Source organism: Nomascus leucogenys, unplaced genomic scaffold (genome assembly GCF_006542625.1).
Source record: "Nomascus leucogenys isolate Asia unplaced genomic scaffold, Asia_NLE_v1 000608F_170813_qpd_obj, whole genome shotgun sequence".
Lineage (NCBI taxonomy): Eukaryota > Metazoa > Chordata > Mammalia > Primates > Hylobatidae > Nomascus > Nomascus leucogenys.
In genome coordinates, this window is record NW_022096743.1 from 70702 (window position 1) to 89903 (window position 19202).

A 19202-nucleotide genomic window follows, 5' to 3' on the forward strand; every position below is an offset into this window, starting at 1 on the left:
TGTAGATCACTTTTGGCAGTATGGTCATTTTTACAATATTGATTTTACCCATCCATGAGCATGGGATGTGTTTGCATTTGTTTGTGTCATCTGTGATTTCTTTCAGCAGTGTTTCGTAGTTTTCCTTGTAGAGGTCTTTCACCTCCTTGGTTAGGTATGTTCCTAAGTATTTTATTTATTTATTTATTTTTTTGCAGCTATAATAAAAGGGGTTGAGTTCTTGATTTGATTCTCTGCTTGGTTGCTGTTGGTGTATCTCCTGTTTTGTTTCTTAATGAGCTTATTTGGATTTTCTCTCTTCTTTTCTTGGTTAATCTTTCTAATGGTCTATCAATTTTATTTATCTTTTCAAAGAACTAGCTTTTTGTTTCATTTATCTTTTGTATTTTGTTTGTTGTTTTAATTTAGTTCTGCTCTGATCTTGGTTATTTCCTTTCTTCTGCTGGGTTTGGGTTTGGTTTGTTCTTGTTTCTCTAGTTCCTTGAGGTATGACCTTAGACTGTCAGTTTGTGCTCTTTCAGTCTTTTTGATGTAGCTTTTTAAGGCTATGAACTTTCCCCTTAGTACCACCTTTGCTGTATCACAGAGATTTTGATAGATTGTGTCATTATTGTCATTCAGTTCGGAGAATTTTTTTGTTTGTTTGCTTGTTTGTTTGTTTTTGAGACAGAGTTTCACTCTTGTTGCCCAGGCTGGAGTGCAATAGTGCGATCTCAACTCACTGCAAACTCCACCTTCCGGGTTCAAGCGATTCTCCTGCTTCAGCCTCCTGAGTAGCTGGGATTACAGGCATGCACCACCACGCCTGGCTAATTTTGTATTTTTAGTAGAGACAGGGTTTCTCCATGTTGATCAAGCTGGTTTCGAACTCCCACCCTCAGGTGATCCGCCCACCTCAGCCTCCCAAAGCACTGGGATCACAAGCATAAGCCACTGTGCCCAGCCAGAAGAATTTTTAAATTTCCATCTTGATTTTGTTTTTGACCCAATGCTCATTCAGGAGCAGGTTATTTAATTTCCATATATTTGCATGGTTTTGAAGGTTCCTTTTGGAGTTGATTTCCAGTTTTATTCCATTGTGGTCTAAGAGAGTGCTTTGATATAATTTCAATTTTTTTAAATTTATTAAGGCTCATTTTGTGGTTTATCATATGGCCTATCTTGGAGAAAGTTCCATGCACTGTTGAATAGAATGTGTATTCTGCAGTTGTTGGATGAAATGTTCTGTATATATCTGTTAAGTCCATTTGTTCCAAGGTATGGTTTAAATCCATTGTTTCTTTGTTGTCGTTCTGTCTTGATGACCTGTCTAGTGCTGTCAGTGGAGAATTGAAGTCCCCCGCTAGTATTGTGTTGCTGTCTATCTCATTTCTTAGGTCTATTAATAATTGTTTTATAAATTTGGGAGCTGCAGTGTTAGGTGCATATATGTTTAGGATTGTGATATTTTCCTGTTGGACAAGGCCTTTTACCATTATCTAACGTCCCTCTTTGTCTCTTTTAAATGCTGTTGCTTTGAAGTTTGTTTTGTCTGATACAAGAATTGCTACCCCTGTTGGCTTTTGGTGTCCATTTGCATGAAATGCCTTTTTCCACCCCTTTACTTATGTAAGTCTTTCTGTGTTTGGTGAGTCTCTTGAAAGCAGCAGATGGTTGGTGAGTTCTTATCCATTCTACAGTTCTCCATCTTTTAAGTGGAGCATTTACACAATTTACATTCAATGTTAGTATTGAGATGTGAGGTACCATTCCATTCATAGTGCTATTTGTTGCCTGTGTACCTTGGTTTTTTTGTTTTTTGTTTTTGCTTTTTAAATTGTATTTTTGTTTTATAGGTCCTGTGTGATTTATGCTTTAAAAAGGTTCTGTTTTGATATGTTTCTAGGATGGTTTCAAGATTTAAAGCAACTTTTATCAGTTCTTTTAGTGGTGGTTTGGTATTGGCAAATTCTCTCAGCATTTGTTTATCTGAAAAAGACTGTATCTTTCCTTCATATATGATGCTTAGTTTTGCTGGATACAAAATTCTTGGCTGATAATTGTTTTGTTTGAGGAGGCTGAGGATAAGGCTCCAATCCCTTCTAGCCTATAAGGTTTCTGCTGAAAAATCTGTTAATCTGACAGGTTTTCCCTTGTGGGTTACCTAGTAGTTTTGTCTCACAGCTTTTAAGAGTCTTTCCTTCATCTTAACTTTAGATAACCTGATGACAGTGTGCCTAGGTGATGATCTTTTTGCAATGAATTTCCCAGGTGTTCTTTGTGCTTCTTGTATTTAGATGTGTGGGTCTCTGGCAAGGCCAGGGAAGCTTTCCTTGATTATTCCCCCAAACATGTTTTCCAACTTTTAGATTTCTCTTCTTCCTCAGGAACACCATTTATTCTTAGATTTGGTTGTTTAACATAATCCCAGACTTCTTGGAGGCTTTGTTCATATTTTCTTATTCTTTTTTCTTTGTCTTTATTGTGTTGGGTTAATTTGAAGACCATGTCTTCAAGCTCTGAATTTCTTTCTTTCTTCTTGTTCAATTTTATTGCTGAGACTTTCCAGAGCATTTTGCATTTCTATAAGTATGTCCAGTGTTTCCTGAATTTTTGATTGCTTTTTCTTTAAGCTATTTATTTCCTTGAATATTTCTCCCTTCACTTCTTGTGTGGTTTTCTGGATTTCCTTGTACTGGGCTTTGCCTTTCTCTGGTGCGTTCCTGATTAGCTTAATAACTAACCTCCTGAATTCTTTTTCAGGTAAATCAGGGATTTATTCCTGGTTTGGATCCATTGCTCGTGAGCTAATGTGATTCTTGGGGGTGTTAAAGAGCCTTGTTTTGTCATATTACCAGAGTTGGTTTTCTGGTTCCTTCTCATTTCGGTAGGCTCTGTCAGAAGGAAGGTCTAAGGCTGAAGGCTGTTGTTAAGATTCTTTTGTCCCATAGAGTGTTCTTCTGATGTAGTACTCTCCCCCTTTTCCTATGGATGTGGCTTCCTGTGAGCTGAACCACAGTGATTGTTGTCTCTCTTCTGTGTCTAGCCACCCAGCAAGTCTACCCGGCTCCAGGCTGGTACTGGAGTTTGTCTGCACAGAGTCATGTGATGCGAACTGTCTATGGTTCTCTCAGCCATGGATACCAGCAACTGTTCTAGTGGAGGTGGCAGCAGGTGAAATGAACTCTGTGAGATTTCTTAGCTTTGGTGGTTTAATTCTCTGTTTTTGTGCTGGTTGGCCTCTTGCCGGGAGGTGGCACATTCCAGAGAGCATCAGCTGTGGTAATATGGAAAGGAACTGGCAGTGGACGGGGCCCTAGGTCTTCCAAGAGCATATGTCCTTTGTCTTCAGTTACCAGGGTGAGTAGGGAAGGCCCATCAGGTGGGGGCAGGGCTAGGTGTGTCTGAGCTCAGACTCTCCTTGGGTGGGTCTTGCTACAGCTGCTGTGAGGGATGGGGGTGAGGTTCCCAGGTCAATGGAGTGTGTACCTGTGAGGATTATGGCTGCCTCTGCTGAGTTATGCAGGTTGTCAGGGAAGTCAGGGAAAGCCGGCAGTCACAGGCCTTACCCAGCTCCCAAGCAATCTGAAGGGCCGGTCTCTCTCCCACCATGCCTGCCCTAACAACACTGAGTCTGTTTCCAGGCAGTGGGCGAGCAGGGTTTGAGAACTTGCCCTGGGCTACCTTCCTCCCAGCTGTGAAAGAAATGGGCTTTGGTTCTTCCCCTGCCTATGGAGTCTGCACACCGGATTCACACCCTCCTTTGAGTTCTGGCCAGGAGGCTTCTTGCCTGGTTCAAATTTTTACAAAGTTCGTCTGGAGACTTCCTTCTCCCTGTGGCATTTTCCACGCACCTCTGGCCGCCCTCCCAAAGGATCCCTGTGGTGCCAGGCAGGAATGGCTTGCCTGGGGACCCAGCAAGCTCCCAGGGCATTTCCTACTGCTTGCTCTACCCCTGTATTTCCCTCAGCTCTCTAAATTTACTCTGCTCCAGGTAAGGTCGGAAATTTCTCCCACAAACTAGACCTTCAGTTTCCCCAGTGGGTGTGTGTTTTCAGGAGAGAAGGATCTCCATTTCCCACTTCTGCCGTTTGGACACTCACAGCATTTGGAGTGTCTCCCGGGTCCTGCAGGAGCAGTTTGCTTCCTTCAGAGGCCTGTGGGTCGTTTTGGGATTCCTGGTGTTTGTTCTTGCAGTTGTTCTGGAGGTAAAATTCATGATATGAGCCTCCACACGCTGCTCTGTCTGTCCAAGTCGGAGCTGCAATTTAGTTCTGCCTCCCATCAGCCACGATGATCTCTCTCCCGATCTCTGTTCATTTTTTGTTGTATTTTAAAATCGGATTGATATGCAGAAGATTGGGGCTGGGGAAGACCTGTTCTTTCACTACAGGTAGTGTGAGAATCTCTGCTCCACATACTCTGGCTGTTTTTCAGCATCATCTTCCACTGCTTTTCCCCTGGTTTACTTCACTCTGTGCTCCTTGCTGTTCCTCAAGCATGTTAGGCAGGCTCTCACCTCTGGTCCTTTGAACTTGATTTTCCTCTTTTTCTGAAATACTATTCTCCTAGACAGGAACATAGCCCATTTGTCTTTTCCTTTTCAGTTTGCTGATACTTATTCTCTACCACCCACTCTTCCTTTTATGCTTACTGGGCCCCTCAGATCCATGGGATGAGAGTGAGCACCCTTGTCTTATTCTTGGCTTTTTGTGGTATTTCTCAAGTTCTGTTACTATGTATATACTTTTTTTTATACTTTTTGATAAATGCTTTTTTATTTTAATGAATGTTTGCTTTTTTCTTAGTTTGCTAAAAATTGTTTTCAGTCATAAGTGTTGAATGCTTTTTCTGCATACATAGTGATAATCATAGTTTTTTCCATTTCGATATTTTGATGGGATATAGTAATAGATTTTTCTAATGGAATCTTTTGTCACCAAAACAGATATACAAACCTAAAAATAAATAAGAAAAAGAGCCCCAGAGCCAAGATGGCCGAATAGGAACAGCTCCGGTCTCCAGCTCCCAGCCCCAGCGACACAGAAGACCGGTGATTTCTGCATTTCTGCTTGAGGTACCGGTTTCATCTCACTAGGGAGTGGCTAACAGTGGGTGCAGGACAGTCGGTGAAGCGCACTGTGCGCGAGCCGAAGCAGGGCGAGGCATTGCCTCACCCGGGAAGAGCAAGGGGTCAGGGAGTTCCCTTTCCTAGTCAAAGAAAGGGGAAGCAGACGGCACCTGGAATATCGGGTCAGTCCCATCCTAATACTGCGCTTTTCCAACGGGCCTGGAAAACGACACACTAGGAGATTGTGTCCCGCACCTGGCTCGGAGGGTCCTATGCCCACGGAGTCTCGCTAATTGCTAGCACAGCAGTCTGAGATCAAGCTGCGAGGCGGCAGCGAGGCTGGGGGAGGGGCGCCCGCCATTGCCCAGGCTTGCTTAGGTAAACAAAGCAGCCAGGAAGCTCGAACTGGGTGGAGCCCACCACAGATCAAGGAGGCCTGCCTGCCTCTGTAGGCTCCACCTCTGAGGGCAGGGCACAGACAAACAAAAACTCTGCAAGAACTTCCACAGACTTAAATGTCCCTGTCTGACTGACAGCTTTGAAGAGAGTAGTGGTTCTCCCAGCACGCAGCTGGAGATCTGAGAACGGTCAGACTGCCTCCTAAAGTGGGTCCCTCACCCCTGAGCAGCCTAACTGGGAGGCACCGCCCCAGTAGGGACAGACTGACACCTCATTCAGCCGGGTACTCCTCTGAGACAAAACTTTCAGAGGAACTATCAGACAGCTGAATTTGTGGTCTCACGAAAATCCGCTGTTCTGCAGCCACCGCTGCTGACACCCAGCCAAACAGGGTCTGGAGTGCACCTCTAGTAAACTCCAACAGACCTGCAGCTGAGGGTCCTGTCTGGTAGAAGGAAAACTAACAAACAGAAAGGACATCCACACCAAAAACCCATCTGTACATCACCATCATCAAAGACAAAAAGTAGATAAAACCACAAAGATGGGGAAAAAACAGACCAAAAAAACTGGAAACTCTAAAAAACAGAGCACCTCTCCTCCTCCAAAGGAACGCAGTTCCTCACCAGCAACGGAACAAAGCTGGATGGAGGATGACTTTGATGAGTTGAGAGAAGAAGGCTTCAGACGATCAAACTACTCTGAGCTACGAGAGGAAATTCAAAACAACAGCAAAGAAGTTAAAAACTTTGAAAAAAAATTAGAAGAATGGATAACTAGAATAACCAATGGAGAGAAGGGCTTCAAGGAGCTGATGGAGCTGAAAGCCAAGTTTCGAGAACTACGCGAAGATTGCAGAAGCCTCAGTAGCAGATGCGATTAACTGGAAGAAAGGGTATCGCTGATGGAAGATGAAATGAATGAAATGAAGAGAGAAGGGAAGTTTAGAGAAAAAAGGATAAAAAGAAATGAACAAAGCCTCCAAGAAATTTGGGACTATGTGAAAAGACCAAACCTACGTCTGATCGGTGTACCTGAAAATGATGGGGAGAATGGAACCAAGTTGGAAAACACTCTGCAAGATATTATCCAGGAGAACTTCCCCAATCTAGCAAGGCAGGCCAGCATTCAGATTCAGGAAATACAGAGAACGCCACAAAGATACTCCTCGAGAAGGGCAACTCCAAGACACATTATTGTCAGATTCACCAAAGTTGAAATGAAAGAAAAAATGTTAAGGGCAGCCAGAGAGAAAGGTCGGGTTACCCACAAAGGGAAGCCCATCAGACTAACAGCTGATCTCTCAGCAGAAACTCTACAAGCCAGAAGAGAGTGGGGGCCGATATTCAACATTCTTAAAGAAAAGAATTTTCAACCCAGAATCTCCTATCCTGCCAAACTAAGCTTCATAAGTGAAGGAGAAATAAAACACTTTACAGACAAGCAAACGCTGAGTGATTTTGTCACCACCAGGCCTGCCCTAAAAGAGCTCCTGAAGGAAGCACTAAACATGGAAAGGAACAACCGGTACCAGCCACTGCAAAAACATGCCAAACTGTAAAGACCATCGAGACTAGGAAGAAACTATAGCAACTAACGAGCAAAATAACCAACTAACATCATAATGACAGGATCAGATTCACACATAACAATATTAACGTTAAATGTAAATGGGCTAAATGCTCCAATCAAAAGACACAGACTGGCAAACTGGATAAGGAGTCAGGACCCATCAGTGTGCTGTATTCAGGAAACCCATCTCACGTGCAGAGACACACATAGACTCAAAATAAAGGGATGGAGGAAGATCTATCAAGCAACTGGAAAACAAAAAAAGGCAGGGGTTGCAATCCTAGTCTCTGATAAAATAGACTTTAAGCCAACAAAGATCAAAAGAGACAAAGAAGGCCATTACATAATGGTAAAGGGATCAATTCAACAAGAAGAGCTAACTATCCTAAATATATATGCACCCAACACAGGAGCACCCAGATTCATAAAGCAAGTCCTGAGTGACCTACAAAGGGACTTAAACTCCCACACAATAATAATGGGAGATTTTAACACCCCACTGTCAGCATTAGACAGATCAACGAGACAGAAAGTTAACAAGGATATCCAGGAATTGAACTCAGCTCTGCATAAAGTGGACCTAATAGACATCTACAGAACTCTCCACCCCAAGTCAACAGAATATACATTTTTTTCAGCACCACACCACACCTATTCCAAAATTGACCACATAGTTGGAAGTAAAGCTCTCCTCAGCAAATGTAAAAGAACAGAAATTATAACAAACTGTCTCTCAGACCACAGTGCAATCAAACTAGAACTCAGGATTAAGAAACTCACTCAAAACCGCTCTACTACATGGAAACTGAACAACCTGCTCCTGAATGACATAATGAAATGAAGGCAGAAATAAAGATGTTCTTTGAAACCAATGAGAACAAAGACACAACATACCAGAATCTCTGGGACACATTCAAAGCCGTGTGTAGAGGGAAATTTATAGCACTAAATGCCCACAAGAGAAAGCAGGAAAGATCCAAAATTGACTCCCTAACATCACAATTAAAAGAACTAGAAAAGCAAGAGCAAACACATTCAAAAGCTAGCAGAAGGCTAGAAATAACTAAAATCAGAGCAGAACTGAAGGAAATAGAGACACAAAAAACCCTTCAAAAAATTAATGAATCCAGGAGCTGGTTTTTTGAAAAGATCAACAAAATTGATGGACCGCTAGCAAGACTAATAAAGAAGAAAAGAGAGAAGAATCAAATAGATGCAATAAAAAACGAAAAAGGGGATATCACCACCGATCCCACAGAAATACAATCTACCATCAGAGAATACTACAAACACCTCTATGCAAATAAACTAGAAAATCTAGAAGAAATGGATAAATTCCTCGACAAATACACCCTCCCAAGACTAAACCAGGAAGAAGTTGAATCTCTGAATAGACCAATAACAGGTTCTGAAATTGTGGCAATAATCAATAGCTTACCAACCAAAAAGAGTCCAGACCTGATGGATTCACAGCTGAATTCTACCAGAGGTACAAGGAGGAACTGGTACCATTCCTTCTGAAACTATTCCAATCGATAGAAAAAGAGGGAATCCTCCCTAACACATTTTATGAAGCCAGCATCGTCGTGATACCAAAACCTGGCAGAGACATAACCAAAACAGAGAATTTCAGACCAATATCCTTGATGAACATTGATGCAAAAATCCTCAATAAAATACTGGCAAACCGAATCCAGCAGCACATCAAAAAGCTTATCCACCATGATCAAGTGGGCTTCATCCCTGGGATGCAAGGCTGGTTCAACATACGCAAATCAATAAATGTAATCCAGCATATAAACAGAACCAAAGACAAAAACCACATGATTATCTCAATAGATGCAGAAAAGGCCTTTGACAAAATTCAACAACCCTTCATGCTAAAAACTCTCAATAAATTAGGTATTGATGGGACGTATCTCAAAATAATAAGAGCTATCTACGACAAACCCACAGCCAATATCATACTGAATGGGCAAAAACTGGAAGCATTCCCTCTGAAAACTGGCACAAGACAGGGATGCCCTCTCTCACCGCTCCTATTCAACATAGCGCTGGAAGTTCTGGCCAGAGCAATCAGGCAGGAGAAGGAAATAAAAGGTATTCAATTAGGAAAAGAGGAAGTCAAATTGTCCCTGTTTGCAGATGACATGATTGTATATCTAGAAAACCCCATTGTCTCAGCCCAAAATCTCCTTAAGCTGATTAGCAACTTCAGCGAAGTCTCAGGATACAAAATTAATGTACAAAAGTCACAAGCATTCTTGTACACCAATAACAGACAAACAGAGAGCCAAATCATGAGTGAACTCCCATTCACAATTGCTTCAAAGAGAATAAAATACCTAGGAATCCAACTTACAAGGGATGTGAAGGACCTCTTCAAGGAGAACTACAAACCACTGCTCAATGAAATAAAAGAGGATACAAACAAATGGAAGAACATTCCATGCTCATGGGTTGGAAGAATCAATATCGTGAAAATGGCCATACTGCCCAAGGTAATTTATAGATTCAATGCCATCCCCATCAAGCTACCAATGACTTTCTCCACAGAATTGGAAAAAACTACTTTAAAGTTCATATGGAACCAAAAAAGAGCCCGCATCGCCAAGTCAATCCTAAGCCAAAAGAACAAAGCTGGAGGCATCACACTACCTGACTTTAAACTATACTACAAGGCTACAGTAACCAAAACAGCATGGTACTGGTACCACAACAGAGACATAGATCAATGGAACAGAACTGAGCCCTCAGAAATGATGCCGCATAGCTACAACTATCTGATCTTTGACAAACCTGACAAAAACAAGAAATGGGGAAAGGATTCCCTATTTAATAAATGGTGCTGGGAAAACTGGCTAGCCATATGTAGAAAGCTGCAACTGGATCCCTTCCTTACACCTTATACAAAAATTAATTCAAGATGGATTAAAGACTTATATGTTAGACCTAAAACCATTAAAATCCTACAAGAAAACCTAGGCAATACCATTCAGGACATAGGCGTGGGCAAGGACTTCATGTCTAAAACACCAAAAGCAATGGCAACAAAAGCCAAAATCGACAAATGGGATCTCATTAAACTAAAGAGCTTCTGCACAGCAAAAGAAACTATCATCAGAATGAACAGGCAACCTACAGAATGGGAGAAAATTTTTGCGACCTACTCATCTGACAAAGGGCTAATATCCAGAATCTACAATGAACTCAAACAAATTTACAAGAAAAAAACAAACAACCCCATCAAAAAGTGGGCAGAGGACATGAACAGACACTTCTCAAAAGAAGACATTTATGCAGCCAGAAAACACATGAAGAAATGCTCATCATCACTGGCCATCAGAGAAATGCAAATCAAAACCGCAGTGAGATACCATCTCACACCAGTTAGAATGGCCATCATTAAAAAATCAGGAAACAACAGGTGCTGGAGAGGATGTGGAGAAATAGGAACACTTTTACACTGTTGGTGGGACTGTAAACTAGTTCAACCATTGTGGAAGTCAGTGTGGCGATTCCTCAGGGATCTCGAACTAGAAATACCATTTGACCCAGCCATCCCATTACTGGGTATATACCCAAAGGACTATAAATCATGCTGCTATAAAGACACATGCACACGTATGTTTATTGCGGCACTATTCACAATAGCAAAGAGTTGGAACCAACCCAAATGTCCAACAACGATAGACTGGATTAAGCAAATGTGGCACATATACACCATGGAATACTATGCAGCCATAAAAAATGATGAATTCGTGTCCTTTGTAGGGACATGGATGAAACTGGAAAACATCATTCTCAGTAAACTATCGCAAGGACAAAAAACCAAACACCGCATGTTCTCTCTCATAGGTGGGAATTGAACAATGAGAACTCATGGACACAGGAAGGGGAACATCACACTCCGGGGACTGTTGTGGGGTGGGGGGAGGGGGGAGGGACAGCATTAGGAGATACACCTAATGCTAAATGACGAGTTAATGGGTGCAGGAAATCAACATGGCACATGGATACATATGTGACAAGCCTGCACATTGTGCACATGTACCCTAAAACCCTAAAGTATAATAATAAAAAAAAAAAAAAAAAAAAAGAAAAAGAGGATAAAATGTTTTGAACAACTCATTCAGAAAATTCTTCCTGATTTAGGTGTCATCTTTTATCCTAAACTATGTGTATTTATTTTTTTTTCAATTTATTATAGCAATAGAGTTACTAAAGCTTCTCAGTTTAGAAGTACTGTGTTTTAGGCCAGGTGCAGTGGCTCACGCCTGTAATCTCAGCAATTTGGGAAGCCAAGGCGGGCAGATCACTTGAGGCCAGGAGTTTGAGACCACCCTGGCCAATATAGCGAAACCCTACCTCTAGTAAAAATACGAAAATTAGCCTGGCGTGGTGGCACACATGCCTGTGATCCCAGCTACTTGGGAGGCTGAGGCAAGAGAATCTGTTGAACCCAGGAGGCAGAGGTTGCAGTGAGCCGAAGTCATACCACTGCATTTCAGCAGCCTGGGTGACTAAACAAGACTCAGTCTCAAAAAAAAAAAAAAAAAAAAAAAAAAAAAAAGAAATACTATTGTTTGCACTTGGTTACCTACTATTAACTTTATATTTGTCTAGGTAAACAGAAAAATAGGTAGGTTTAATGAGTTTACGTTTTAGTTATTAAGCTTGTAGAATTAACCCACAGTGTGATCAGTGTCTGTTTCTGTTTGAATAAGAAATTTGCCATTGAAATTCCTTTGTGAATAGCTAATGATTTCTTTTGTCTTAGGTGTTTATTATAAACTCATCAAATATATTTCTTCTTGAACCTGCAAATGAAATAAAAAATCTTCTGGATGAGCACACAGATATGTGTAAATGCATTCTTAACATTTATCGGTACATGGTTGTACAAGTATCAGTGGACAAAAAGACTTGGTAAAAAAATTTTTATCCTTTATGTCTATGTGTTTTTATTGTGTACACAGGTATAGTAATTTTTAGAGAAATAGTGTCTGTGAAGAGGGTTTGTTTACAGTATTATAGGGGCTCCTATTATTGAATAAATATAAAATTAATCATAGTGACAATAGTTCCTTTCACCTTATCTGAAACTTTGTTCAGACTTCCACAAGACCCCTTGGACTGTCTTTCCTGAAGTTAGCATATAATGGCCTCATCCTCCTCAACCCCTAAGGAAAGAATACATGCATACAAATGTATATGAGTAAATGAAGTTTACTTGTGTGTGAATGAGTTAATGAATAAGTTGATGATTGACTGAATATGTGAATGCCTGAATCCTTTGTCTGGCATTCAGAGCTGTATACCGTCAGGCCCTGCCTACTTTTCCTGTCTGAAGTCTAACCTCCAGCTTGCAGGATAAGATCCTGCTTCCCAGCTTTTATCAAGTTGCTCTTGCCTGGGCACCTTCTGAACTTTCCTTTAGAGTGTCTAATTCTGCTGTTTTTCCTGTTGTCACCATAACTGTCCCTTAGATTCACCTTCCTGTTTCTACATATCCTTACTTAAATTTTTTTCTTCACTTGTTTCCATTCTATATTTGTACTTCTGTATAGTTCTTGTGAAAACTGTCTCGATCCCTAAAATACTTGTATAAATATCTGTTTACCACCATAGAACTGAGAACCCCTAGAAGGTATTTACTGGTTGTCTTATTTTTATATTTCCTACATTTCTTAGTATAGTACATTATATATCATTGGTGCTCTATAAATAGCTGTCTAATTGATTGGAAAAATAGACCTTTTGGGGAGATGGGAAAGCGGTTCTGCAGTTTTTGTAAAAATGAAATGTTTATCATAAAATTCAAACAAAGAAAAGTTTAAAAAAGAAAAAAGCTGAAAGGTTCACTCTAGAGATAGTAGTGATGTTTGTCCTTTGGTGAATATCTAGCTCATCAAACCATACACACAGTTATATAGTATTATACCACATATATATATATATATATATATATATATATATATGCCATAATTTTCTTAACCAGTCCTGTACTGATGGACATGTAGTTATTTCTCTTTGTTTTGGGGCAAAGAGAGGACAATGAACATTCTTATATATATTTCATTTTCCTCTACATGTGGCAAAACATAAATTAGGCATATGCTTTGACTAAGTACTCCTAATTTTTTTTAAGAAAGAAGACTACTTAGTCAAAGCATATGCCTAATTCATGTATAAAATGGCTTTATATTTTGAAAAGATTCTTTACTAACAGTATTAATAGAATGGCATGTAGAAGTGTAGTTATTATTAACAAATTTGGTACACTTATTTGTGCCACATAGCTTTCTAAGCACTTTACACATATTTTCTTACTTAATTCTTACAGCACCCTATGATACAGATAATACTGGGAAGTTAAGTAACTTGTCCTTGTTCACACAGCTGTTGAGCAGTGGACAGAGATTTGAACTATGGTTTTTCTGACTTCAGAGCCCAAGTTATTATTAGCCAGTAACTACATTGGACAATTCTTTTGTTAGTCGTTTTTTTTCTTTCTGTATACTTTGAATCATTGATGAGCCAGATTATAGTGACTGACTTGCTATGTAGAAAACAATTTTAGAATTTTTTTCTTAATTTTTAAACTTCCCTTGAAGTAATAGCATTTTGGGAAGTTTTTCATATATTTTACGTTGAATTTTTATATAGAGAGAGACGGTTTCGCCATGTTGCCCAGGCTGTTCTTGAGCTGTTCTTGAGCTCCTGGGCTGAAGCGATCCACCTGCTTTGACCACCTCCCAAAGTACTGGGATTACAGGTGTGAGCCACCACACCTGGCCAGAATTTGTAAAACTTTATTAATTAAAATCATTTTTATTGTATTACAAAGTGAAAAGATTGTATGATTTATGAGTGAGTTATGGTTTGACAACAAATAAGATTTATTTGGAAAATCTATGCTTTATTGCATTTGTAGTTGATTTCAAATAGCTTTTTATTTCATGTAGCTAAGCTAGAAGCATAAGGTTACAAATGTGGCACCTTTGATTTTTATTCCGTGAATAAATGCATGCATTTGTTTGCTAATACGTCCAGGATATTTTTAATGTAGTGATAGTTTTCTGTTTGATTCTACTCTGACTTCTCAGAAGAACCATGACATCTAGATCTAGGATCTGTTGCTGCCCCTGCCACATTTCTCACAGTGACTGTTCCACGTATCACTATGCCTGGAATGGACTTGCAAAATAACCAGAGGAGAGGAGGCTGTGATAGAGAATTGGGCTGATACACCCAACTGAAAGTCCCTTGTTAGCCTCTTTTTCATATGTGGTTGAATCAAGTTTTGAAATATCAGTGTAAATAAGGTAGTTTTATGGTTTTAATAATAAGCATCTAAGAGAAAGAGGCAAGGTAAGGATAATAATAGAATTGGTTTAACTTGCAGTGCAGACAAAAAAATTAAAGATTAAAAAACTGCATAATGCAAAGAGTGGAAAGAAACAATAGAGTAATGGCCCTTGATTAATTATCAAGCTCACTGCAGACTCAAACTCCTAGGCTCAAGTGATCTGCCCCCCTCAGCCTCCTGAGTAGCTGAGACTATAGGCATGTGCCACCACAGCCAGCTAATTTTTTTTTTTTAAGAGACAAGTCTTGCTGTGTTGCCCAGGCTTCTTTGTGATCTATTAATTAAGATGTCATGTAATTTCTGAAATTGAGATTGGTATGATTCTCAATATGTAGTTATCACCATATTATAAAGATGGATTTGATTGATTTTGATATAGTTATTCTCCATATTATAAAGATGGATTTGATTGGATTCCATCTGGGTAGAACTATATTGGGTAGATGAGTGTTCTTCAGATAGCTCCTTAAGGTTGCTACTTGATTTGTGGTTGCGGAGACGGGAGCATTCTCCACATTATCACTTCCAGTTCCTCAGCTTTTGAATAGGTTTTTATTTGATGAGAGGATATTGTGGCCGATAAATGATTTTAAATGATTGATGTAGATACATAAAATGGAATTTTAATTTTTAATATTTAAGGAACTCTAAACATTTGAAATTGTCTTTCAAAGATGTTTGATATTTGAGTTTTTATAAGAAGTATATATTTGAAAGTTAACTATTAACCAAATGCAAACATATGCAAGAAGGAAACATTAATCAGTCTTTTTATTTTAAGGGAACAGATGCTGCTTGTGTTGCTCAGAGTCACGGAATCTGTACTGAAGATGCCATCACAAGCTTTTCTACAGTTCCAAGGGAAAAAAAATATGACCTTGGCAGGTCGACTTGCAGGACCACTTTTCCAGGCAATAAAAATAAATAAATAGATGAATAGCTGGATAGATATGGGTTTTTTTGTTTTGTTTTGTTGTTGTTGTTTGTTTGTTTTTTAAAATTCATTGAACCCTGAACTTGTTACCAGGAAAAAAATGTTTTAAATTAGAGATTATTTCTTATTTATTAAGGGATCTTTTGTAGAGCTAACTTAAAAGTTGCTCATCTAAATAAGCTATTTGCCATACATACAACCTAGTATAAGAGTGGAGGTAATATCAGATCTGTGAAGAAACAGGCTAATGATATTTATTTTATCTGTTGTGTAGTATACATAATATATGGTTGCAAGAACCTGGCAGTGTTTTAGGGATAATGACCTGACTGCTTTATGAGTTTCCATATCTCTGGGACTGCTAGGAAAAACTGTCTTTTTATGTTATTCTGTAATAATGAAAAAGTAATAAATAATTAAGATTGATTCTTATCATGCTTTTTTAAAATAAGACTTTATTATCCTCCCTTCTCAATTGGTGGTAGTTTGATTACACAGGAATTCTATATTGTGTTTTTTAAATCTGAGGATAGAGTGCTGACTTTAAATGTATTATGGATTCTTTGAAAAATAGAAAACAATTTTTTTTAAGATGATACATGAAATACAAATACATGATTCTTAATGTCAAAGGCAAAAGCTGTCTTAGATCTAATTCTTGGCCATGAGTGTAGCCATTTAAATTGGTTGGAGTTTTTTTTCATATATTAGCCATTTACCTAAAATTATATGCTGGTGTTGAACAGTCTTTTAAAACCAGCTACACATATCATCTAAACTCCTCTTAACTTCATTAGCCATTTTTTGTTTTTTCATTCAGGTTTCTCCATTGTTAGAGCTAACCCGATGGTGGGAGCTACAGGAAGATAAAATTTTATCTTGCTATGTGAAACAACTTTTTTTGTAGTCTGAGTATTAAAGTAGTCTTTTTTTTTTGTATTAAATTAAAGATAGATTGGGAGGTCAGTAGTTACTACAGTTCTGTACCTAAACTCTGTTAATTTTCATCTTTACATTTCAGGTATAAATTTATGTGAATTCCTTTCTAAATGTTGTAGAATTAAGCTTTTGAGAATCTTTATTTTATGACTGTTTCTTCAATCAGAGGACATACCTTTAGTAGAAATCCACAAAATCTCAGGGGGTACTTACTGGCTAATCCATTTCTGTCCTTTTATGAATTTTTTTATCCTGTGATCAGATTTATTACAGAATGCTTTTAATTTGTCGTGTTTAAAAAATTTTAATTTCAACCTTTAGTTTACGTATACATTTTCAAAACTACATTTCATTAAGTTAAATATGTCTCTAGTATGTTGTTTCTTTATATTATTAAAAAACATTTCAAGTTGTAGTTAGTGGTTTCCATCCTTAATTTGGGAATGTAGGTTTTGGCCTTTTAGTTCAGTAACTCAACATTTTCAACGCTTAAAAGTATGGAGACTATTTTTTAAATAGCATTTATTTAACATTAATGTAATGCAGCATAAGAGACAGTTATAAATTTAGGGAGATTTCTTTTTAGTTTAGATTGCTGGGTGTTGGGAGTTGGCAGTTGCTGAAATGAAATTTATAGTAGATTCTAATGATTGCATGAATTGCTTTTACAAGTGTTATCTGTTTAAAAAAGCATGCGATTTTAAATGTTGCTTGTTTTTAAGTAATTTTTTTAAGAATTGAATATCTGATTTTGAAGTCACACACTAAACACATTTTATTGTTATTTCTGATATTTGTCTTTATAGACCCTTATAGTTGCCTGGATCAAAGCAAACCTAAATGTGTACATCTCCCGAGAACTTTGGGATGACTTACTGTCAGTATTGTCATCGTTGACCTATTGGGAAGAGTTGGCCACTGAGTGGTCACTGACTATGGAGACGTTAACTAAAGTTTTAGCTAGGAATTTATATAGTTTGGATCTCAGTGATTTACCACTGGATAAGCTGAGTGAACAGAAACAAAAAAAGCACAAAGGGAAAGGTAAGAATTGTTCATAGAGATGCTCTATATAAATTTGTTTAAATAACTGAGTCAGGGAAAACCATTCCAGGGAGAGGGGTGAGGGTGAAATAAGTAGAATCTTAAATATTTTATTTTTAAGAATTAAACAAAATGAAAATGTATAAAATACCATTCCTTTTTATCATAAGCAATTTTTTCTTAGAACTGAGAAGGTGGTTTAATGTTACTCTATTTAAAATGTATACAATAATTATTTTAAAAATTGTTTTTGAAAGCACTTACTTAGTTTTAACTAAAAGCAAACATCCCCTAGACATGAAATATGTATCTGTCTAATGTTAAAAGGAAGTGGGGCAGTAGTGTAATGATTATATCATTAATATATGTTTTTAAAATCCTCAGTTTGTTAGGATTTTGCTTTTTTTTTTTTTTCTGAGACAGGGCCTCACTCTGTTTCCTAGGCTAGAGTATAGTAGCACGGTCATGGCTCACTGCAGCCTCGACCTCCCAGGCTCAAGGGATCCCTGCCCTCAGCTTCCCAAGTAGCTGGGACTACAGGCCACCATGCTCAGCTAAATTTTTTTGTTTGTATTTCTTATAGAGACATGGTTTCACCATGTTGCCCAGGCTAGTCTCGAACTCCTGGGCTCAAACGATCTGCCCACCTCCACCTCCCAAAGTGCTGGGATTACAGGTGTGAGCTACTACTCCCAGCCAGTATTTTGCATTGTTAAACATTAGTTGCTAGCTAGAGTTTACATCTAAGTCACATTTCATACTTTTGTCCAGGGTATTATGTGCTCAAACTACTTTTTCCTGGACTATGTTTCCCAAGTGGCTATTATTGGCAGATTAGAGATTTAGTAGTCATCACCACAGGATGGGTTTTGTTTAGCACATTTCCTGTCTTTTTTTTCTTGTCTAAATGTTTCATTTTTATTCCAAAGCAAGTGGGTGGCAGAGAATTTCTAATAGCTTATTGCTAATGGTGTAATTTTAAAATTCTGCATCAGTTTTGGAATATGATTTATACATAAAGTGAAGCTCATGAAAGCCTTACAGTACACAGCATTTTATCTTATTACTTTATAATTTATGTGAGCAAACCTAAGACTCTGAGGCAAGGTAGCACACATAACTTGAAGATATTATTGATCAAGTAACAGTATATTGAGATTGAAAATCTACATTTCTAGGAGTTGGACGTGAATTTCAGAAAGTTTCAGTTGACAAGTCATTTTCTAGAGGATGGAGTCGTGATCAGCCTGGCCAAGCCCCAATGAGACAGAGGAGTGCAACAACCACTGGTTCTCCAGGAACCGAAAAGGCAAGGAGTATAGTACGGCAAAAAACTGTCGGTATGTACTCTTGAAAATCATGAGAATGGTACAGGGCACCACATTTATAGTCTTTGGTAACAATTTATATCAATATATCATTTTTCTTACCGGTTGATTATTGTCGTGAAATGAAAAACTACTATAGCAAAGCCTTTTTTCCAGAAGTACTCAGAGTCTAGTGATATGCTATGTTATCCCTTTATGCTATTAAGATTTATTGGACATTATTTTTATGTGGTTTATTTTACTGTAGAGAGCCCTAATTTTAAAATGTTATTTTACAGAACTGAAGAAGTAGAACTGTGATTCACTTTACAGAACTCAAGCATTAACTGATATAGTTTCGTTAAAGGAATTTACTCACAAATATGGAAAATTAGGGTAGCTAATTTCCTGTGCTACAATTATATAGTAGATTAGTTTCACAAACTTCCAACAAGAATCTCATTTGCTCTGCTGGCAGACAGCTGAGGCCAACGTGGAGTCTGTTACTGAGTTTCTTGCTGCTTTTAACAAAAATGGAAGAAAGTTCTATAACCTGGGAAATAGCAACAAAGGAACAATGTTGGA

At 38.5% G+C, this 19202-nt stretch overlaps 1 protein-coding gene across 2 annotated transcripts in view; it reads left to right on the forward strand.

Annotated features, from left to right (window-relative positions):
• LOC100601033 (ral GTPase-activating protein subunit alpha-1-like) overlaps positions 1-19202 on the forward strand; it is a 75464-nt gene that overhangs the window by 29058 nt on the left and 27204 nt on the right. For both annotated transcript variants that reach the window (XM_030808814.1, XM_030808813.1), the window contains 4 exons: positions 11802-11950; positions 15175-15304; positions 17073-17310; positions 18489-18650. In XM_030808814.1, coding sequence (XP_030664674.1) covers positions 11802-11950; positions 15175-15304; positions 17073-17310; positions 18489-18650 — 679 coding nt within the window. The remainder of the gene's footprint in view (positions 1-11801; positions 11951-15174; positions 15305-17072; positions 17311-18488; positions 18651-19202) is intronic.